The 17,814-nt window shown below is 48.9% G+C and overlaps 1 protein-coding gene across 1 annotated transcript in view; it reads right to left on the bottom strand.

Annotated features, from left to right (window-relative positions):
• Positions 1-788: 788 nt before the first annotated feature.
• Positions 789-17,814, bottom strand: part of ptch2 (patched 2) — a 28,311-nt gene continuing 11,285 nt past the window's right edge. The window contains exons 5-23 of the mRNA XM_030404070.1: positions 17,702-17,793; positions 15,418-15,526; positions 15,208-15,294; positions 14,990-15,111; positions 13,901-14,048; positions 12,918-13,049; positions 12,669-12,824; positions 12,456-12,548; positions 12,258-12,383; positions 11,042-11,423; positions 10,430-10,954; positions 9,753-9,895; positions 9,427-9,607; positions 9,057-9,337; positions 7,439-7,576; positions 6,853-6,995; positions 3,755-4,160; positions 3,129-3,660; positions 789-3,001 (exon numbers count right to left, since the gene is read on the bottom strand). Of these exons, the coding sequence (XP_030259930.1) occupies positions 2,967-3,001; positions 3,129-3,660; positions 3,755-4,160; positions 6,853-6,995; positions 7,439-7,576; positions 9,057-9,337; positions 9,427-9,607; positions 9,753-9,895; positions 10,430-10,954; positions 11,042-11,423; positions 12,258-12,383; positions 12,456-12,548; positions 12,669-12,824; positions 12,918-13,049; positions 13,901-14,048; positions 14,990-15,111; positions 15,208-15,294; positions 15,418-15,526; positions 17,702-17,793 (3,831 nt within the window). The 3' untranslated portion in view covers positions 789-2,966. The remainder of the gene's footprint in view (positions 3,002-3,128; positions 3,661-3,754; positions 4,161-6,852; positions 6,996-7,438; positions 7,577-9,056; positions 9,338-9,426; positions 9,608-9,752; positions 9,896-10,429; positions 10,955-11,041; positions 11,424-12,257; positions 12,384-12,455; positions 12,549-12,668; positions 12,825-12,917; positions 13,050-13,900; positions 14,049-14,989; positions 15,112-15,207; positions 15,295-15,417; positions 15,527-17,701; positions 17,794-17,814) is intronic.

Raw genomic sequence — 17,814 nt, 5'->3', positions numbered from 1 at the left:
TGATTTCTTCATTTTGAATAGTGATCCCCTGCCTCCACACCACCAACCAACACACACACACACACACACACACACACGCCCATGTACACTTCCCGACTAAGCTACACAACCCTTCTGCCCCTCCACCCTCTGGAGGCAATTGCCGGATGTTTTTGGAGCTTTTTGGTCATTTTGCTAATAAAGTATGATGGAGTCCCCCTCTTAAATCATCTCATCTCATGAGTTTAGCTCCGATTATGCTGGATTGAGAAAGGTGCTTCGTGGAATTTCCGCTGACTTTTCAGTACTTTGAGCACATTGTTTGATTTCTGCACGAGGAGCATTTATAAGTCGAAACTAGTATTTCATTCATAATGATCTGATGTACCGTGCTGCAGTATTTCCTTTTTATAAGAAGGCCTATTGATCGTGGCATGTGAATGATATGTGAACTTTTTGTGAATGTGAATAGTTGAGACATTGATTGATGATCGGTCAGTATGTTGAGCACTCATCTGATTTCAATGAGATTTGTGCCTTAAAGTAAATCCACTTGTAAACTAGGTAATCTAGGTCTCTATATGTATCTTAAATCTAGGTTTACAATATAAACGTTACGACACCAAACCTTTTGTTTGACGCCTCAACAATGCACCTTGATTACGAGAAAGTGTGTTGAACTTGCATATTTAACCAGCAAACACTGTCAGCTTGTTGGCGTCAGTGATAACAGCTCCGACCCCCGCAGCTCCTCGTGGGGTCACAGGCAAAACACACGCTCGAAAAAGAACCGGCAAAGACAACAGAAGCACTTTTTTCATTCAATTTATTTTGTTAGTTAAATTTCTATAGCAGGTGAGGGAACATAACGGTCACACGAGGGTTTTTTTCTTGAGCATAGTTTTCAGAAGTCACAGTGTTTTAGACATGGACAAGAACATTTCTTTAAAAAAAAAAAAAAAAAAAAAAATGACGATGAAGAAGGAAGGGGCCAAGAGGAAGAACGTTTACAAAAAACAAGGTGTAACAGTGACACAATCCTACACACCTTCTTTCTCCTTCATGGTCCCCCAACTGCCCCACCAAAAAACAAAACAAACCCAAACAAAAAAAATAAAAGGCCTCTGCTCTAAAGTGTTGTCGACCCCTCCCTCCCCGAATCCCCCCCCATCCCAAAATGCAAACAAAACAACAAAACAAAAACTCGCCAACAAATAGATATATTTATATATAATATATATTCACTCTTTAAAAATAGAACTTCAGTCTAGATACTAACATCTGTACAAACTACAAAAATAAAATTTTAATATAAATAATTTATATGGCATGACATTAACAATTTTTTGTTGAAATAAACTACAAACCAATGCAGGAGCTCCCCCCCTCAACCCCCCCTCCCTTTTAAACTCCTCACCACTGTCTGACAACACCCGCCGGCTGCCGATGGTTCTGATCCAACTGTAAGAAATGGTGCTTTGCTCACGTCATTTAATTATCATTCACAACTGCACAGTAGCTACTTAACCTTTTTTTTCCTTTCATATGTACGAAAGAAAAAACCGAAGCTGCCACTTTTGACAAAAAAAATGACATTTAAAAAATAGATCCGCAAGTTGTTTTTTCTTTTTTTCCCTGCAATTTAACCTGGCAGTGATGAGACCAATACTGAACAACAACAAGAACTTTTTGTAAAGCAAAATGACATGAAAAAGAAAAAAGACAAAAAAAAACGCTAAGAACGAACAAAAGGAAAAACTTAACGTGGCAGACGTGAGGTTGGTGTTAGCGAGAAGAGCGAGGAATTAGAAAAGTGAGCGAGAGCAGGTTGAGCGTGTTACAACCCCTAAAGCAGCCAGCAAAGAGAAAAAAAAGGACAAAATAATTAATAAAATTAAATATAATCACTCCCTTTGCATCGGATTAAAAAAAAAGATTCCCTTTCAGAATAATACAGAGAGGCGAAGAATTGTCAGACACAAACGTGACAACTTCACCCGCTGTAGAGCTTACAAAAACTGCAGGAAAATAAGAGAAAGAATCTTATCACAGCTCCTTCAAGTAGTTTAAAACTGCAGAGGACGAATAGTTTAACATGAAATATGACTCAGACGGGACCCAGACGTCAGACAGGTGGACGTCGGACGGTCCGCTACTGCTTCTTGACAAACATTCTGTGTCCCGGATGAGACACAACAGGTGAAAGTGAGAACATAACACTGAGCTCTAAACGCTGCGATAACAAAAGAACAAAAAAAAAAAAGGGGACAAATTGAAGGCACGACGGTTACGACTGTTAAGAAAACAGTATCTGCTGTGTAGTTCTCTGCTTCTTTTTTTTTTTTTTTTTACAGTGGCAGAGAACTTCTACACCTCTACACAAAAAATACAACACAGAGCGTGTCAGTGTGTCAGATTCACACTCTCTCACAGTGTAGCACTGTGACTTAAACCAGAGGGGGGGGAAGAGGGGGTACTGCATTATTTTTTTTTTTTTAAGGCAAATCACTTAAAATTATTTTGAAGTGTAGCAGCAAAAAAAAAAAGAAAAAAAAAAGAACATAACAATACAAATAGAAACACTGACATGTATGTTCAATAGCCTAATATCTTAATAACATCTCACTTTCTGTGGACACTTTTTACATATAGCACATTTCTGATTCTATACACCGTGGAGGCCGCCCCACAAGAAACAAATAATCTTTTACACAAGAGTATACCCAAGTTATACAGTACTCTTTTTAAATAGCTTCCTTCTTTTTTTTAGTATTAAAATATATACTCATAGATTTATATAATTCTTAAAACGTCTGTTTGTTTTCTTTTTACTTAATATGTCCTTGAAATAAATCCTCTCCTTTTTTGTGTGAAGTCTATGTACAGTTGAGAGTTCAAAGACTCGATGGTGACGCCGCGCGGGCGCCAAGGTGCTCTGGGAAGCGGCCGGAGGCCTCGGAGAGAGACCGCGGGGTGTGTGAGAGAGTCTAGCAATCTTTGGCTGACTGGATCCTCAACCCACCTGCAGCAGGACAACAGAAGAGAGAGAAAAGAAGGTTAGATATTGCTAAGAGAGATTAGAAATTGTGTCTTAAATTCAACACCGCTACAACTAAGGTGAACCTGCGACTGATCGGTTGCTGACTCACCTTGTGTCTTGCCGAGCTGATGCTCCGTCTGGCTCTGTGTCGCCTCCAAGTCCTGGAGCTCTAGAGAGTCTCTCTTACATGAAGAAAAGTTTGTTTTGTCACCACAAGTCCTCTTAGTGGCCTCGAAACAGTCCGACTCGCTGTCCGTGTCAAAACCTTCATGCATGTAGCCTTGGTATGCCGCCCCCGGCAGGGTCGGATGCACAGCCACCGTCACGGAGGCTGTGGCCGTTACCATGGTAACAGGCCCCCCAGTCGAGCCCTGTTGGGCGGAGCTACTGTTGCTATAGCTCGGCCCTTTAGTCCTGTTTGGCGGAGGCCCTCTGCCGTTCTGCAGCCTGGGGCCGCTTTGACTAGTCCTTCCAGGGAAGTGAGCTCTGTCACCGGGTAAGTTCCTCTGGAGGCCCGGCTGCTGCTTGTTCCCGTCCCAGCACGTGACCTGGGAGCCCAGAGGCGACTGTGCGTTGTGGGAAGATTCGTTCAGCGGTTCTATCCTTCCACCAGTTGTATTTTCTCTGAATGGCTTCACCACCTACAACAAAATAAAATCATCGTTCACTTTCAGAGAAACACACGAATTTTGAAAACATCTGAAAACACAGGAAGGTTGTCTATCTTCGGCGTACCGTAAGCTTGGGGAAGCTGGGGTTCTTGCTGGCTTCCAGCAGAATGTGAGATGTTGCAGGCGGAACGCTGGCGTGCGACGTGATGTACGCGTTCCGGTCACAGTACTTATAATCCTCCTCCCCGATCCCTGATGTGGTGGTCATCTCCGAATAGTACTCAGAGTCCGACGACTCCGAAAAAGCCTGCTGATGAGACGACCGCGGGTTGTGATGGCCTGTGTAGTACCCGTGGTGGGTCATCGGTGGGGGCAGCGGGGGTTCGGGGGAAGGTGTGGGCAGGCGGCTTCCATTGTCCACCGGGGTGACCTCAGCCGGAGGGCCCATCATGGACAGGAGGACCGGCAGGAGAACCAGACCGTTCAGCATCCCCAAAACAGTCAGGATGGCCAAAACAGCAAAGAAGTACCTGAAGGGCAGAGAAATGAGGCGCGTTAGTTTGAAGTTCAGCTGGTGGATTCTCTTTTTCCCTGTCTGAAACGAGAAGTTGTACCAGTGAGTGCACCTACACACAGTCACAGAGTCTTATTTTCTTTTGCATCTTAAGATTTCTAAGGATTTGGCAAACAGTTCCGACGGTGTAAGAGCATCGGCCAAGCTCACGACAACTTTTACACAAATTGGACGGCGTCGAACATTTGACAGTTTTCTGTTCAATTTTTCTCGTAATGTGACGAAAAGTGGCCCCGATGCTTTCCGAGGACAAAAATGCACGCACTCACACACACACACACGCACGGCCCCAAACACACACAGTTGGCACACGAGGAAGGGAAGTAGCTCAGGGGAAGAAGTCAGGGGAAAGCCCAGTGTTTGTGTATCAAAGGCAGGGGGGGGGGCAAATCTGATTCCCCGCTCAGTCCAACTAAAACATGCTTTGATGCCTCCACTGCTGCTGCTACAAGACTTTCTCTCGCTCTGTTTTTCACCCGCACTGTGTGTGCGCGTTTTTGTGTGTGTGTGTGTGTGTGTGTGCGTGTGCGTGCATCTCAGCGGAGCTCCGAGGAGGCCAGGGGTGGAGGCAGGCCACAAGAAAGAGCTCCACAAGAAAATTAGAGAGGACTCCACTTAAACACTAACAGAAAGCAGAGAGCGGGAGACAGTGAGATGCTAAAACCACCCGCCAGACTTAAAGAGGTAAAGAGAAAGAAAGAAAAAAAAAGATTGCTGGAACGAAAAAGGAAAAAAAGTCAACAAGCTGCGTCGTCTCCCCTGAATGGACGGTGATTATCACTACCAGGGTCACTCTCCAGGAACGAGTCTGCATGTTGGGTGTGATTTCCAGAGGCACCCCCCCCCCGCACTCTCCGGGCGTATTTTCCCTTTTCCCTCTTTAAACCGCTGTTCCTTGTTTTCTCCCTTTATCAGACGCATGTCATCCTAACCCCTTTTGACAAAACACTTCGGGGAAGATATTTTGCAATTTCTCGCCGTCTGCTTGCCTTCAAACCGCGCGCAGACACTTCATCTGCTCGCACACGCAGACGGCGAAAATCACAAATAGGTCACCCGTCCTGTTTTTCGGGCTTCCAACGCTCCCCTTCAACTTCTTTACAAGGTGCAAAAAAAAAAAAACAACTAAACAAAACAAAACGAGAGGAGAGAAGAGTGAGACAGCGTGAAAGAGAGTGAGACGTTGGTGAGACCTCCAACAGTGTCTCGCTGTTAGGAATTCTGTTGTTTATATAAACTGTAATCTTTTCCATTCGTTGTCAGGGCCTGGGGAGCCGTGTGTGAGAACGACAGCGTAAGTGTTTACATGCCTGTACGTATGTGCATTTTCTCCCCGTGTGTGTCTGCGTGCATGTGCATGCATGCTCGCGCAAGGGACTCTGAGCAGAGCTGAATTAGGCCGGCTGTTTATTCAGCGCATTACAAGGCCAGGAGATGTTTACAGCAGTATATTTATGCTGCTCCCCAGCTAGTCGGCTCTGGCTTGCCCCATTCACCCGACCACAGCTACAGCTACAGCTAAACAAGACCTCCAACAGAGATACCAGACCCTTCTGTCTCTCTTTCTCACCCCCGTCCTACGAGGGTGATCTCTCACACAGCCGCGGGAGACGAGGAGAAAAGCAAGATGCTCTCTTCTGCTCACTTTTTCCCTACTTTTCTACGGATTCACACCTCTTTATCTCTCCAAATCCAACAGCGTGGAAGATTTGGTTCCATCTCACATCCATCTACCCACCCACCAGGACCTCATATCCTCTCAGGGAAGCCACCCTCAGAGTGCTGCTCCTCCTCCCTCGCTGCCTGCGTCTCTGTTTCTGCAGAAAAACTGTGCTTTTTATGTCATGGAGGCCTGTTGCAGTCTGTGAGCTCAAGGCTATGGTTTCGGGTTTGGGCCCGGACCACATTCGGTTGAAAAACATCGAGCTATTCGCCTTTTTTTCCACTCTGACCATGAAACAGTGGTAGAAAACACACGCACGAGTAACACACAATTTGCATGCTCGCTTGCGCGTGCGCACACACACACACACACACACAGAGGCAGAGAAGAGTGATGTCTGTTGGTGGGCTTCAGACCATCTGACTGGCTGACCAGTTCAAATTTAGCTCCACTTTTTACTACGGCACCCAACATGGAGGGAGAGAATGCCAAACGGATGACAGGAATTTTTACAGATTCCCTCGTGTGTGAGTTTGTGTGAGAAAGAGACACACACACACACACACACACACACACACAGACAGGACCCAGTGGGTAGCAGAACACTTCCATGTTTACGAGCAGCTGCTACACACCCTTGATGTTTTCCCCATTTGTTGTGCTCTGAGGTTGGGGAGACGGATGTGTGTGTGTGCCCAGAGTGACAGAACCAGGTGCATATTTGTCACTCAGGGTGTTTGTGTGTGTGTGTGTGTGTGCATAAATAAGGGTATAACATTTCCACCTGCATGCACCACTGACCCCCCACAAGGCTTCCTCCCGTCCCCGAGAGAGGCTGGACAACTGGCTCCGCACACACACACACACACACACGCGCACACACACACACACACCGATGGCGTAAAAACAAAACACAGCGTCTTCTGAGGCTAACAAATGGGCTGTGGAGGGCTACACACACATACACACACACACAGCGTCTCACCTCATGATGAAGTCAAACTCCGAGCCTGCCAGCATGAGAACGCCCAGCAGCGTGGAGATCGCTCCGTCAACCACCGGGGCAAACATGTGCTCCAGAGCCACTGCGGAGCGCTTGTTTCTGTTGCCAATCGCTGTCAGGAAGCCCTGCGGTGGTGGAGAAGGGGGAGAGGGGGGAGGCGGAGAGGAGAAATGAGTTGGAAATCTTGCCGATCACACAAAACTTGTGCTTGCGGCGAGGACTGGCACGCCTCGGGATTCCTGCGTCGGGTTTTTGTTGGGGATCACTACGCTACACTAAAATCTTTAATCACACTTTAGCACCTTTTACATTATTATTCTTGTAGCATTGAAAAAAAACCAGATTTAATCAATAACTAACAAATGCATTTAATTCCTTCCTGAAGTAGGTAAAAACCATATAAAACTTGCTCTGTAAGTCTTCTGTGGTCACATGTTGGTGTGTATTTAAGAGTCTGACCGAAGCATCAGGTTTCGAGTAAAGTAGGTGTTTAATTGTAGGAGCTCAGCCCCCCCGCCCCCCACCCGCCTTCACAGTTAATCCATGTGTGTGCCAAGTCTTGACTTACCAGGGCGATGTGAACGGTGAACTCCACGCCGATGCCCACGGAGGCGATCAGGATGACCACGGGGATGGCACTCAGCTTGATGCCGATCAGACCCATGATGCCGAACAACTCCACCGTCATCATGGCCAAGATGAACACCTGGGAAGAAGAAGAAGATGAGGACGGATGAGAAGATGTTTTTTTTTCAGCTGACGGGGGGGTTTGAGAAACAGTGGAGTGATGAGGGGAATAAGGACAACTTAAAATAGTGAACGAGAAAGGAAAATATGCGTTTCCTTAATGGCTGAGTTGAGCCCCCTTTTTGCCCGTTCACCCCACACAATCTTTGACCCCGTGCTCAGGAGCTCAACCACATGGCATCAAATTACCCACCCTGAGGCTAATACATTCCCCTTCTCCCTCCCTCCCTCCCTCCCTCCCTCCCTCGCTCTTTTTTCTCCTCTTCCCTCCCAGAGGTGCTTGAAATGATTGACACTATTCATACACATCTGTCTCTGTTTGCGGAAAAACAAATTTCCCCCGTCTTTAACTAGATAGCAGCCTGTTTGCTCCTTTTTATCGCTTCCGAAATTTTGAACGCAAACGTCTCAGATCACGCGGCGCTTTTTTCACTTTTACTAATGCCTTGCGATGTTACTGTAGACCACAATACAAGCAGCAGCAACAACAAGTCTTATAAAACGAGAAGGGAGAAAGCGGTTCCCGGCCAACGGGCTGCTTTTGATCCCAGCGGGGGCTCCGAGCTGGGGCACGGTTAAATTGGAAATGATAAAAGCCGTTTTACTGCTCGACCACATACAGGCCGGGTGAAACCTTCACAGGCGGGCTGATGCTTGGAGACGGTGCATGCATGTAGCTGCGCCCTCTCTCTCTCTGAAGGTTGTGTTGAGCTGCTGTCTCAATCAGTGCTGCTAGGGACGGCTACTTAAATTAAACACATTCCAACTGAAACTGGCACTGTTGTTGTGCTACAATTCAACCCCCCCAGTGATCAGGGATATGTGGATTTGTGTGTGTGTGTGTGTGTGTGTGTGTGTGTGTGTGTGTGTGGGTGTTTGAGTTTGGGGGGCCCTTAAGGACCACCGGTCCCACCAGCTTGTGTGTGAAATGTTTTCCAACCGCTGAACACTCAGACTGTCTCTTTCTCTTTCTCTCTCTCTCCCTCACACACACACACACACACACACACACATATCCCTGATGGATGGGTTGAGCAGGCCAAGGTCGCAACTGGGCAGATCTGTCCTGTCCCAAAGTCTCTCCCTCTCCCTCTGACAAAAGCAGTGAGAGAGTTGGAGGTAGAGGCTTCAGGAGGGCAAAGCCTTTCTTGCTCCTTTGCATTTCCTTTTCTAAGGCCAGCCCAGCCTACATTAGAATGACAAAGGTCCCCGTGTGTGTGTGTGTGTGTGTGTGTGTGTGTGTGTGTGTGTGAGTACTGGCCCTTCGCAGAGAGAAAGGGGCCCCCTAGACAGCGTTATTGAGCTGTGCTGAGAAGGGTGAGAAGAAAGTGAGAGGAAGAGGAGAGGGAGGAAGGCGCTAATGATGTTGTTGAGGTAGCGCGAGGTACAGACACAAGTTGGGAGAAGAGGTGGATGCGACGGAGAGTCCGGTGGCTTACAATGATGCCGGCGGTCCAGGGGTTGAGCAGCAGGATCGCGCAGACCAGGAAGGTGCAGGCCAGCACCACGCTGATCGCCAGCAGGAACCAGTGTCTGAGGCCGATGTACTGCTCCCAGAACAGGAAGGGGTATCCGTTCGGGTAGTTGAACACGCCCTTGCGGCTGAACTCGTCGCAGACGGACCGCACGCTCTCGATGGCTTCCACAAAGTCGCCGGCCTGGCGGAGGCCGTTCAGGTAGAAGGGGAACTGGGCAAACTCCAGAGGCTCTGCAGCTGGGACTGCAGGAGAGGAAAGCTTGATGTGAGATCACTTGCTTTTTTCGAGGCACTTTTCCGGTGTATCCAAAACAATAGGATGAGACACTTACTGCGCAGATTCTCCCCTGTAGTGTCGTACTTGTCGTGAATCCACTCTCGGGGATGGGGGTAGAAGTTGGCCTGAGAGGCAGCGTAGCCCAGAGGATCGTTACTGACCCACACCGTCAGGTAGATGTAAAAAACCTCCGGCGGGATCAAACCCTCTGCATCCACCAGCCGACGAGATGTCAGCTAGAGAGGAAAAAAAAAGATTGAAAGATTGAGTTTTTTTTCCAGAACAAAAAGGTCAAACAAGAAGCCGATGCTGTTCACAATGCCACACACAGTGTACATGTGGATTCTGGTTTAAAGTATTCCTTGTAGCCCGTGGACATACCTGGCCGAGGTTGAAAGGGTCTTTCTTGGAGCCGGTCTGGATGAGGAGCTTGTACGCCAGAGCTCCGTCCTCTGTGCCGTTCCGATAACTGTCAAGGGTAATCCTCCCTGCCTGCCAGTCAGCATCGAAAGCAGCCTGGAGACCTGAAAATATAAAAAAAAGGATTGTGGTTTTAAATATATAAAACATTATGTTTTCTATTATCATAAAATCACGAGAGTTCTCCTGCGTGTCTGTCAATGTGGGCGGCGGTTCTAAAAACGTGAACTATCAAGTTTCCTTTTCTAATTCTTTTTTTTTTTTTTTTTTCAGCTGGCTCTGATTGACCTGTTAGCTATCACTTCCTCTTGACTGGGCCTCTGACACGTCCTTGCCTGAGGACACACACACACAAACCCACACACACGCAAAGATAACCTATGACCCCAACCCGTCTACTACACCCCTGAGCCCAGGTGGATGGGCGTAAACAGCTTGGCTGAACTCTCACTCACCCTTCGCACATTCTCACCCCTAACCACACTCCTGCAGTAAAGAAAAAAAAAGCACACCTGAAAAAACCTGTTGCACCCTCTGCCGGATTCTGACATCACTATCAGACACTCTCAGGGGGACCGAGGGTTACTCATTACCTGACTCACTCAAAAGAAATAACATCACTGAGCCTGGATTCGTACCTCTGAGCCAGTCCTGGAAGTAGTGCAGCCACATGCGGGGCAGCTTGTTGTCGCTGTCTCTGACCACGTATCTGACGGAGTTGAAGGCATTGTGCAGCTGGATGAGCAGCCGCTGCGACCGGGCGTAATCGAATCCGTCCATGGTCACCAGGTACATGTTGTAGAAGGAGAAGTACTTGAACTGGGCATCGATGAAATCGTACTCCTTGGTGTCGCGCGGCACGATGTCGGTCAGGTAGAGGCCGTCGTGCACCATGGTGGTCCCGTACAGGCTGAGGCCCAGGAGGCCCAGGAAGAGAACCACCACGATGGCTTTGCTCTTGGGCTTGAGGAGCAGAGGGGCGTATTTCTCCCTGGCGAAGCTGGACAGGTTCCAGTGCAGGAAGGGGAGTGGGACGCACTTCTTTCCCGATTTGGAATCCTCCACCTGGGCGAGGAGGTCCCGTGTGGAGCTGGAGGTAGGGGTGAAGAGCTGGGAGCCGTAGGGGTCCGGCACAGAGGTGGTGGTAGGGGAAGGTGTGATGGCTAGGAGGAGAAAGTGGATCATGAGTCCTGATTGCTTTGATACAAAAAATAACACAATCATCACACGCTTGATGTGACTTTATTTACCCTGGGGCTGTGAGGTGGGGCAAACGATGATGGACGGCGGGCTGGTGGAGATCTGTGAGGTAGGTGGAAGGATGGTGACGATGTGCTGCCCCGCCGCGTCGCACTGCGTGAACGCCTGCACGGTGGTGGTGATCTGCGTGCTGGTGGTGATGGTCGACCCCGCTGCGTACTGGTGCGCTGTGGCCGTCGTGGGCGTGTGCGGCTGCTCTCCGGCGTCCGACAGCTCGTGCGGGGAGAGGTGGATGACGCGGTCGGAGCACGGGCTGTACAGGCAGCAGAGGATGTCCAGGCGCTTGTCCTCGCGCCGGTGGAGGTCCAAACTGAGGATGGCGGGGAAGATGAGCAGCACCATGACGAAGTTGAACACGACCACGATGGCCGCCTGGGGAGAGGGAGAAAGACAATGTGAGAAAAGGCAGAACAGTATGTGAAGTTACAGACACCCTAGAGTCAACCCTCGTCCTATCTCTCTCTCTCTCTCTCTCTCTTTTCTTTTTCTTTTTTTTAGTATCTCAGACCTCGGCCTCGAAAGCGAAGAAAAGCCTTACTCTAAATCACCAGCCAGGAATACTAAGCGAGCCAGAAAGGGGAGAGGGAGAGAGAAAAGAAAGAAAAGAGTCGCCAGAATGAAAGAACTACTAGAAAGACGGATAGAAAGGAGCGGGGAGGGAATATATATGTTGCGAGTCTGAGCAAAACCATCACCCTTCACTCACCCCAGCAGCCCCTGAAGCTGACATTCTAACTGGCTGTGGTTTCCAGTGTGTGTACGTCTACGTGTGTGTGTGTGTGTGTGTGTGTGTGTTTCAGACCACCCACAGTTAGTCACAGATCAGAGCAAACCGCCTTGACGGGCCAGTGATATACTGATCCGCTCCTCCCTCCCTCTCCCTCTCGTTCTCTCTCTGTCTGTTCATCACCCTCTTTGCTCTGATTATTCCACATTACACACATGCACACACTTATGTACATGTACACACACACACACACACGCAGAGACACACAAAAAAATCTTGGCCCTGTAGGTGCGACTGCAATAAAACAGGGAACAAAGCCTTTCCCTCGCTCTGAATAAGTGTCACCTCTCTTAAGTTATCTCTTTCATTTTCAAAGGAGCCCCCCCACCCACCGGCCTCTCGGTGCGCAATTGTATACATGTGTTTATGACTGTGCGCATGCGTTCCTCGTGTGTATGTGTGTGTGTGCAAAAACATACCTGCAGAGAGAAAGCTCGCAAGGCAGGGATTGGTACGAGAGCGGCCATGAAGAAGGCAATCATGTTGTTGACGGAAGTCAGAGCCACGCTGGTGCCGGTGCGACGCAAACAGTCTCCTGTCCGCTCCTTTAAATGAAACAAAGAGTGGTCAGAGGAGAGGAGAGGAGAGGAGAGGAGAGGAGAGGAGGACAAACATACCTTAAAGGGGATGTTACTTCCAGCCTCTGTGAAGGAATGAGCCAACAGGAACATGTCATCCACGCCGATCCCCAGCGCCAGGAAGGGAAGCACCTGCGATAGGAAAGAGTCAGAATGAACATCTGAAGTGTCGGACATCAAAATCTAGATCTTAAACTAAATATTTAATCGATTTAAAAACAGTTAATGTGTGCATTTTTTCTTTCGCTGTACCTGTGTGGTGGCGGCGTTGAATGAGAGGCCGAGCAGCGAGCAGAGGCCCAGTCCTGCAGCCACCGACAAGGCCACCAGCAGCACCCCTGCCAGGCCCACGGCCCCCTGGGACTTGGCGCAGTCCCACCTCAGCATGGTCACACAAGCGTAGGCCAGCTACAGAGAGGAGAGACATTCAATATAATAGAGTTCAATACTTTTTCACACACAGGCCACAATCGACTCACTTAAAGCCATCATCATGCTCACCATGAGGAGGTATCCGCCGGCCACCCGGATCACGCTGACATCGGAGAAGGATTTCATGATGTCATTGAGGGTGGTGGTGGAGAAGGCGTGGAGGGACTGGCTGGAGTTGTCCGGGATACTCTGGTGGACCACCTGAGGGACAAAGATTGATTAATACTCATAAAAGAACAGAAATATGCCACGAAGAAGCTGAACATAGGAAAACAAACTTCCCGGCCCCATATGTCAGGGAGCAGGAAAAAAAAAGCACCCCCTTTCCTCTCCCTTTGAAATGTGTGTGAAAGTGAGTACAAGCGTGTGTGTGTGTGTGTTCTTACATGTGCTAGCATGTGTGTGAGTGCGTGTGTGCGTATGACAACTGAGGAGTAATGAGCACAGATGCCAGAGGTTGTGAGGTCAGAGGTGAAAGGGATGGGATCACATGGCCTCAGAGGAGATTCTCTCTCCGCTCTGAGCAGACCGGAGCGCCACCACCACCCCCCTCTGAAGCCGTTTACCTGCCCGCATTCGGTCATCATCGCAATCTCGTATAGATCCAATCTCCTTTTTTAATATGTCAAGAGGAGGTGTCGCCTATCCGTCAGTTTACATTGGAGTTGGTCACCCCTCCTCCCTCCCTCCCTCCCTCCTTACCCTCACCGTGGTGGGTGTCAGCTATCACAGCAACAGCTTGTTCCTATAACTAGGGCTCTGACAGAGAGAGATGGCTGGCCTACCACACACACTCACACACACAAACACACACACACACCTACTGCCCTGGTGTGTCCTGCGAGTCGCTTTACAAGGGAGCTGAAGACTGATGGAATTCAGACACTGCAAGAATAAGTCCCATGCGGCGAGTGTGTGTGTGTGTGTGTGTGTGTGTGTGTGTGTGTGTGTGTGTGTGTGTGTGAGTGTGTGTGTAAACCAAAGCAAAACAATCTTCATCTTCCTTTTACTTGTCTATTCTACTGTGTGTCTGTGTGTCTGCGTGTTCTCACCTCCACAAACTTCCTCTGCCAGGACTCGAGGATGGCGGTGGCCTTCTCCTCGTTCCAGTTTATGTCGTGGATCTCGTAGTCGTCTTTAAAGTGCTCGTACAGCTGCTTGGGACTCATCAACAGGAACATGGTTTGGAGCGCCTCCGCACTGCGAAAACACACGAGCGCAAGCTTAGGACACATCGGAGATGTCACGCTCCCCCCCACCCCACGCAAACATGCTTTATTGTGTGCTGAGCTGAGCCGAAGCCTCTGCAGCATCATCCATCTCACAAGTAGCACATTAAAAATCACCCAGTCAGACTGTTTAGATGTTCTCTGTATCCTTTTACCTACGCATGAGCCAGTCTTTCTGTGAACGTCTACAGGCAGGTGCTCTTTCTTCTAGGATTTGTACGCCTGCCTGCCTGCCTGTGTGTCTGTCTGCCAACGTAAACAACCAAAAGCAGGTGTTATCTAGTCTGCCTGTCTGCCGGTCTCTAGGCTGCGATCCCAGATGTCCTCAGGTTTTCTTGGCACAGCCACGGCCAGCAGCAGTGCTGCTGAAAACGTGAAAGAAGCAGTCGTAAATCACACCCCGAGAGTAAGTGTGGCTCTTGCAGATGGGACTGGAATCCTCTTTCATTCAAGGCCCTGTTGAGCCTGTGTGGGTCATGATCTGGGCTCTGACCCAGTGCTGTCACCCCATTTGAAGTGGCCATGCTTTTAAAACCAGCTGAAGTCACTGAGAAAGTGTTTTTCTCCCTCTTTATGTTTGGTCCCTTACACAACAAATGTGTAACAGGGCGAGGGGGGGGGGGCTTTATGTGGCTGTCAATCATCTTTAATTGGCCTATCCTGGACCGGGGTCATGCAGGAAACCGATCCCTCTCGGTACGAGGCATTCCTTGCATGTGTCTGTTGGGTTATTAGGGGTTACACAGATTCCACGGTCACGGCGGCTCACAGGCTGATGGGCGGACTGGCTGCCTGCTCAACACAAATCCCCTCCCTCTACTCACTGTTACATCTTCCAATGAGACGAGAGCAAACTCAAAACCCTCCTCTGCAGTGGCTAACCTCTCTTTACATGTCTCAATAAACACACACCTCAGCAGAGCCTCCTGGCTGTTCTTGACCCGCCCTCCCAGGATCAGCTCCTCCTGCCAGTGCATGAACTTTCGGCTGAAACCGTGGCAACCGCCCTGGAGACGCCCGGCAATGTCAGGACTCTGAATGGATGAGAACACGGGGAGACGCGTTAGGTGTCTGTGCGGTTCGTCTACCTGTGACTTCTCGTTGTGTGTAACGACTGAACTGTGACCTACCTCTCCCTGCTCTTTGTTAGGCGCACTGACGGGGCAGTCGGGGTCTGACGGGTCGAGACACGGCCTGTTCATGTAGGCATGCCCCACCTAAGAAATCAAACAATGCAAATATCAGTATATGGAAGAAGGAAAAAAAAAGCATGCAGCTGTTGTTGGTATAAGTAAGCCTTTAATTCTGCAAATCTGTCAGTGTGCATTTGCGTGCCCTACCTGGGCTTTGTCCAACATCTCCTTAAATCCCTCCAGTGATGTGAACTGACTCAGTTCCTCCATCAGCTTGACTGGATCGAGATTCATCCACTGGATATCTGGCATACCCCTGCAAAGCAAGGCAACACGGATGAGACAAAAAAAAAAAACGTAAAGATAACCGCGGCTGTGTCGGCTTTGCATTCCTGCCAGAAAAATCTCTTAGTTCAATTCTCTGTCCTTTCGTCGGGCAGGGCCGCGCAGGAGGCTAGCTGCAGATACAGGATAAAATAGCGTTTATTATCCTGTTTCACGCTGCCACAATGCCCGGGGAGAAAAGGCACGGTGGCTGCCTGCTCACTTCCATTCCTCAATGTCCTGCGCTGAGTCATAACGATTACCTCTGCCTCCCGAAACATCTTGATAAGGAGGGAAGGAAGGGGAGAGGCTGGGCAGGATGGATGGGAGGGAAATAGGTGAGGGAGGAGAGGAGAAGCAAATGGAGCTACGTCTGAAGCCTCTCCTATGCCACCCCCTTCAGATAAATGCATTATTTGCTCTTTATTAAGGTCTGTAAATGTACTCTCTGTAGGGTTATGTCATGACCAGTAAGTTTGCAATGTGGCTCCATCTCCCGCTTCAGCCTACCTCAGGAATGAAAGAAGGTAGAAAGAAGAAAGAAGAAAGAAGAGGTAGAACGAATTTGGCGCTAGAAAACACTTTGGATGCACATTTTCTGCAGCGAGACAAAGTAAGAAAGAAGACAGACGGAATAAAAGAATCCCAAAGTATCTCAACTTGAGGCTCAATCTCCCTCCAATGGCTCATGAAGAGAGCTCCTCTCCTATTCCCACATACCAGGGTCCCTTTTGCTGCTGCTTGCAAAGACACACTCCTTTATCAGCTAGTTTTTGCTTGAGTGAACCGGGTCTGGGCCCTTTTGTTTTTTCATAGATTGCTGCTCTTTGTTCCCCCCAAAGTTTTTTTCTTCTCTCTCTCACTCTCACTCACTTCTCTTCCTCACTCTCCCCTCTTTCTCCCTCTCTATCTCAATCTTTTCTCTCTTTCTTTTTTGCATTTAAAACCGCAGCTGAAGTGAAGCGGAAGCTGACTCGGAGGACACAGGCCTCAGCGACCGCCGCGAGTTCCCTACGCTGCTCTGTTTTTTTTGTGTTTTTTTTCCCCTTTAAGAAACATTTAATAAATAACAACAGATGCTGAACACTTTGTGTAATTTACAGGAATTCTTGAGAGACGCGTGAATCATCAAAGACCCCCTTCTCCGCTCTCTGTCGCTCCGAGTTCACACGAGCCAACTGGGAGATGCCGAGGATGGGAAACTTGTGTTTGTTTCTGTGTGTGCTGGCTTGTCATGCAACATACTGCTGTCAGCTCCGCACAGAAATATAAACAAATAATTTGTTTGCAGAGAAACATCTGCTCCGATCTAAACTATCTTTTATAAACCGAGGGCTCGATTGAAATATCACTTCTGACGACACAAGAAAAAAAAAAAAAAAAAGCCCTCTTTCAGTGACTCAATTTCTCAAGAGAACTTCCAGATAAAAAAGACGGAGAAAAAAAAATTCTGCAAAAGCCCAAATACGCCGCGACTCCACTGTTAACCGTCTTGTAGCCTCTCTCTGTGTCTTTCTCGAGGGACTTGAGGCTTGAATACTGCCCATTTTATTTGTTGGACAACTTGGGAGCTGGGAGCCCGGGGCATTACCATGAGAATGCCGAGTGTTAGCCGTGAGCTGACAAAGCCGGCCCCCCTCCCTCCTCCGGGGCCCCTGCACTGATGGACACTCACTCGTAAACTGAAAGAATGCTTACCATTGTCTGACCCAAAGGGCTCCCCTGCCACCACCACCACCACCACCACCATCCCCGCCGCCGCCGCCTCCCCGCCCTCCGTTCTACCAACCCACCACCCAGTTGCTGCTGCAGCCATCTCCTCTCTCTCTCTCTCTCTCTCCATCCCTCTGCATCTCTCCCCTCACTTTCTCTCTTTGAATTTCTCTGTCAGGACACCCCCAGCCCCTCCACCCCTCCTGTCCCTCTCTGGGCCCGAAAAGAACTCTATTACTGGCCGCTGTCAGTCACAGCGCCCACTGACAGACTACTGAAAGCCCAACTGTATGTCTCCATCCAGCTAAAATGTTACAGGACCCCACCAAAAGCCTGCTACTCAGATGGAGGCAATGACAGCGAAAAGGGTAGAGCCAAGATTTCCCATGAAATGTTTTAATATGCAAAAGGAAAGAAAAAAAATGGAAGTTGGGTCAAATATTCCGAGACTTACGGTAAATAGGCGGAGCCTCCTTGAAGTTTGGCCCCCTCCCAAAAACAATCCAGTGGGGTGATTATCATACAGGGGAATAGCTTGTCAATCATCTGGGATCAGGAAATAGAAAG

Source organism: Sparus aurata, chromosome 21 (assembly GCF_900880675.1).
Source record: "Sparus aurata chromosome 21, fSpaAur1.1, whole genome shotgun sequence".
Classification (NCBI taxonomy): Eukaryota; Metazoa; Chordata; class Actinopteri; order Spariformes; family Sparidae; genus Sparus; species Sparus aurata.
Note: the sequence above shows the minus strand (reverse complement) of the source record. Positions and strands in the feature narration are given on the sequence as shown.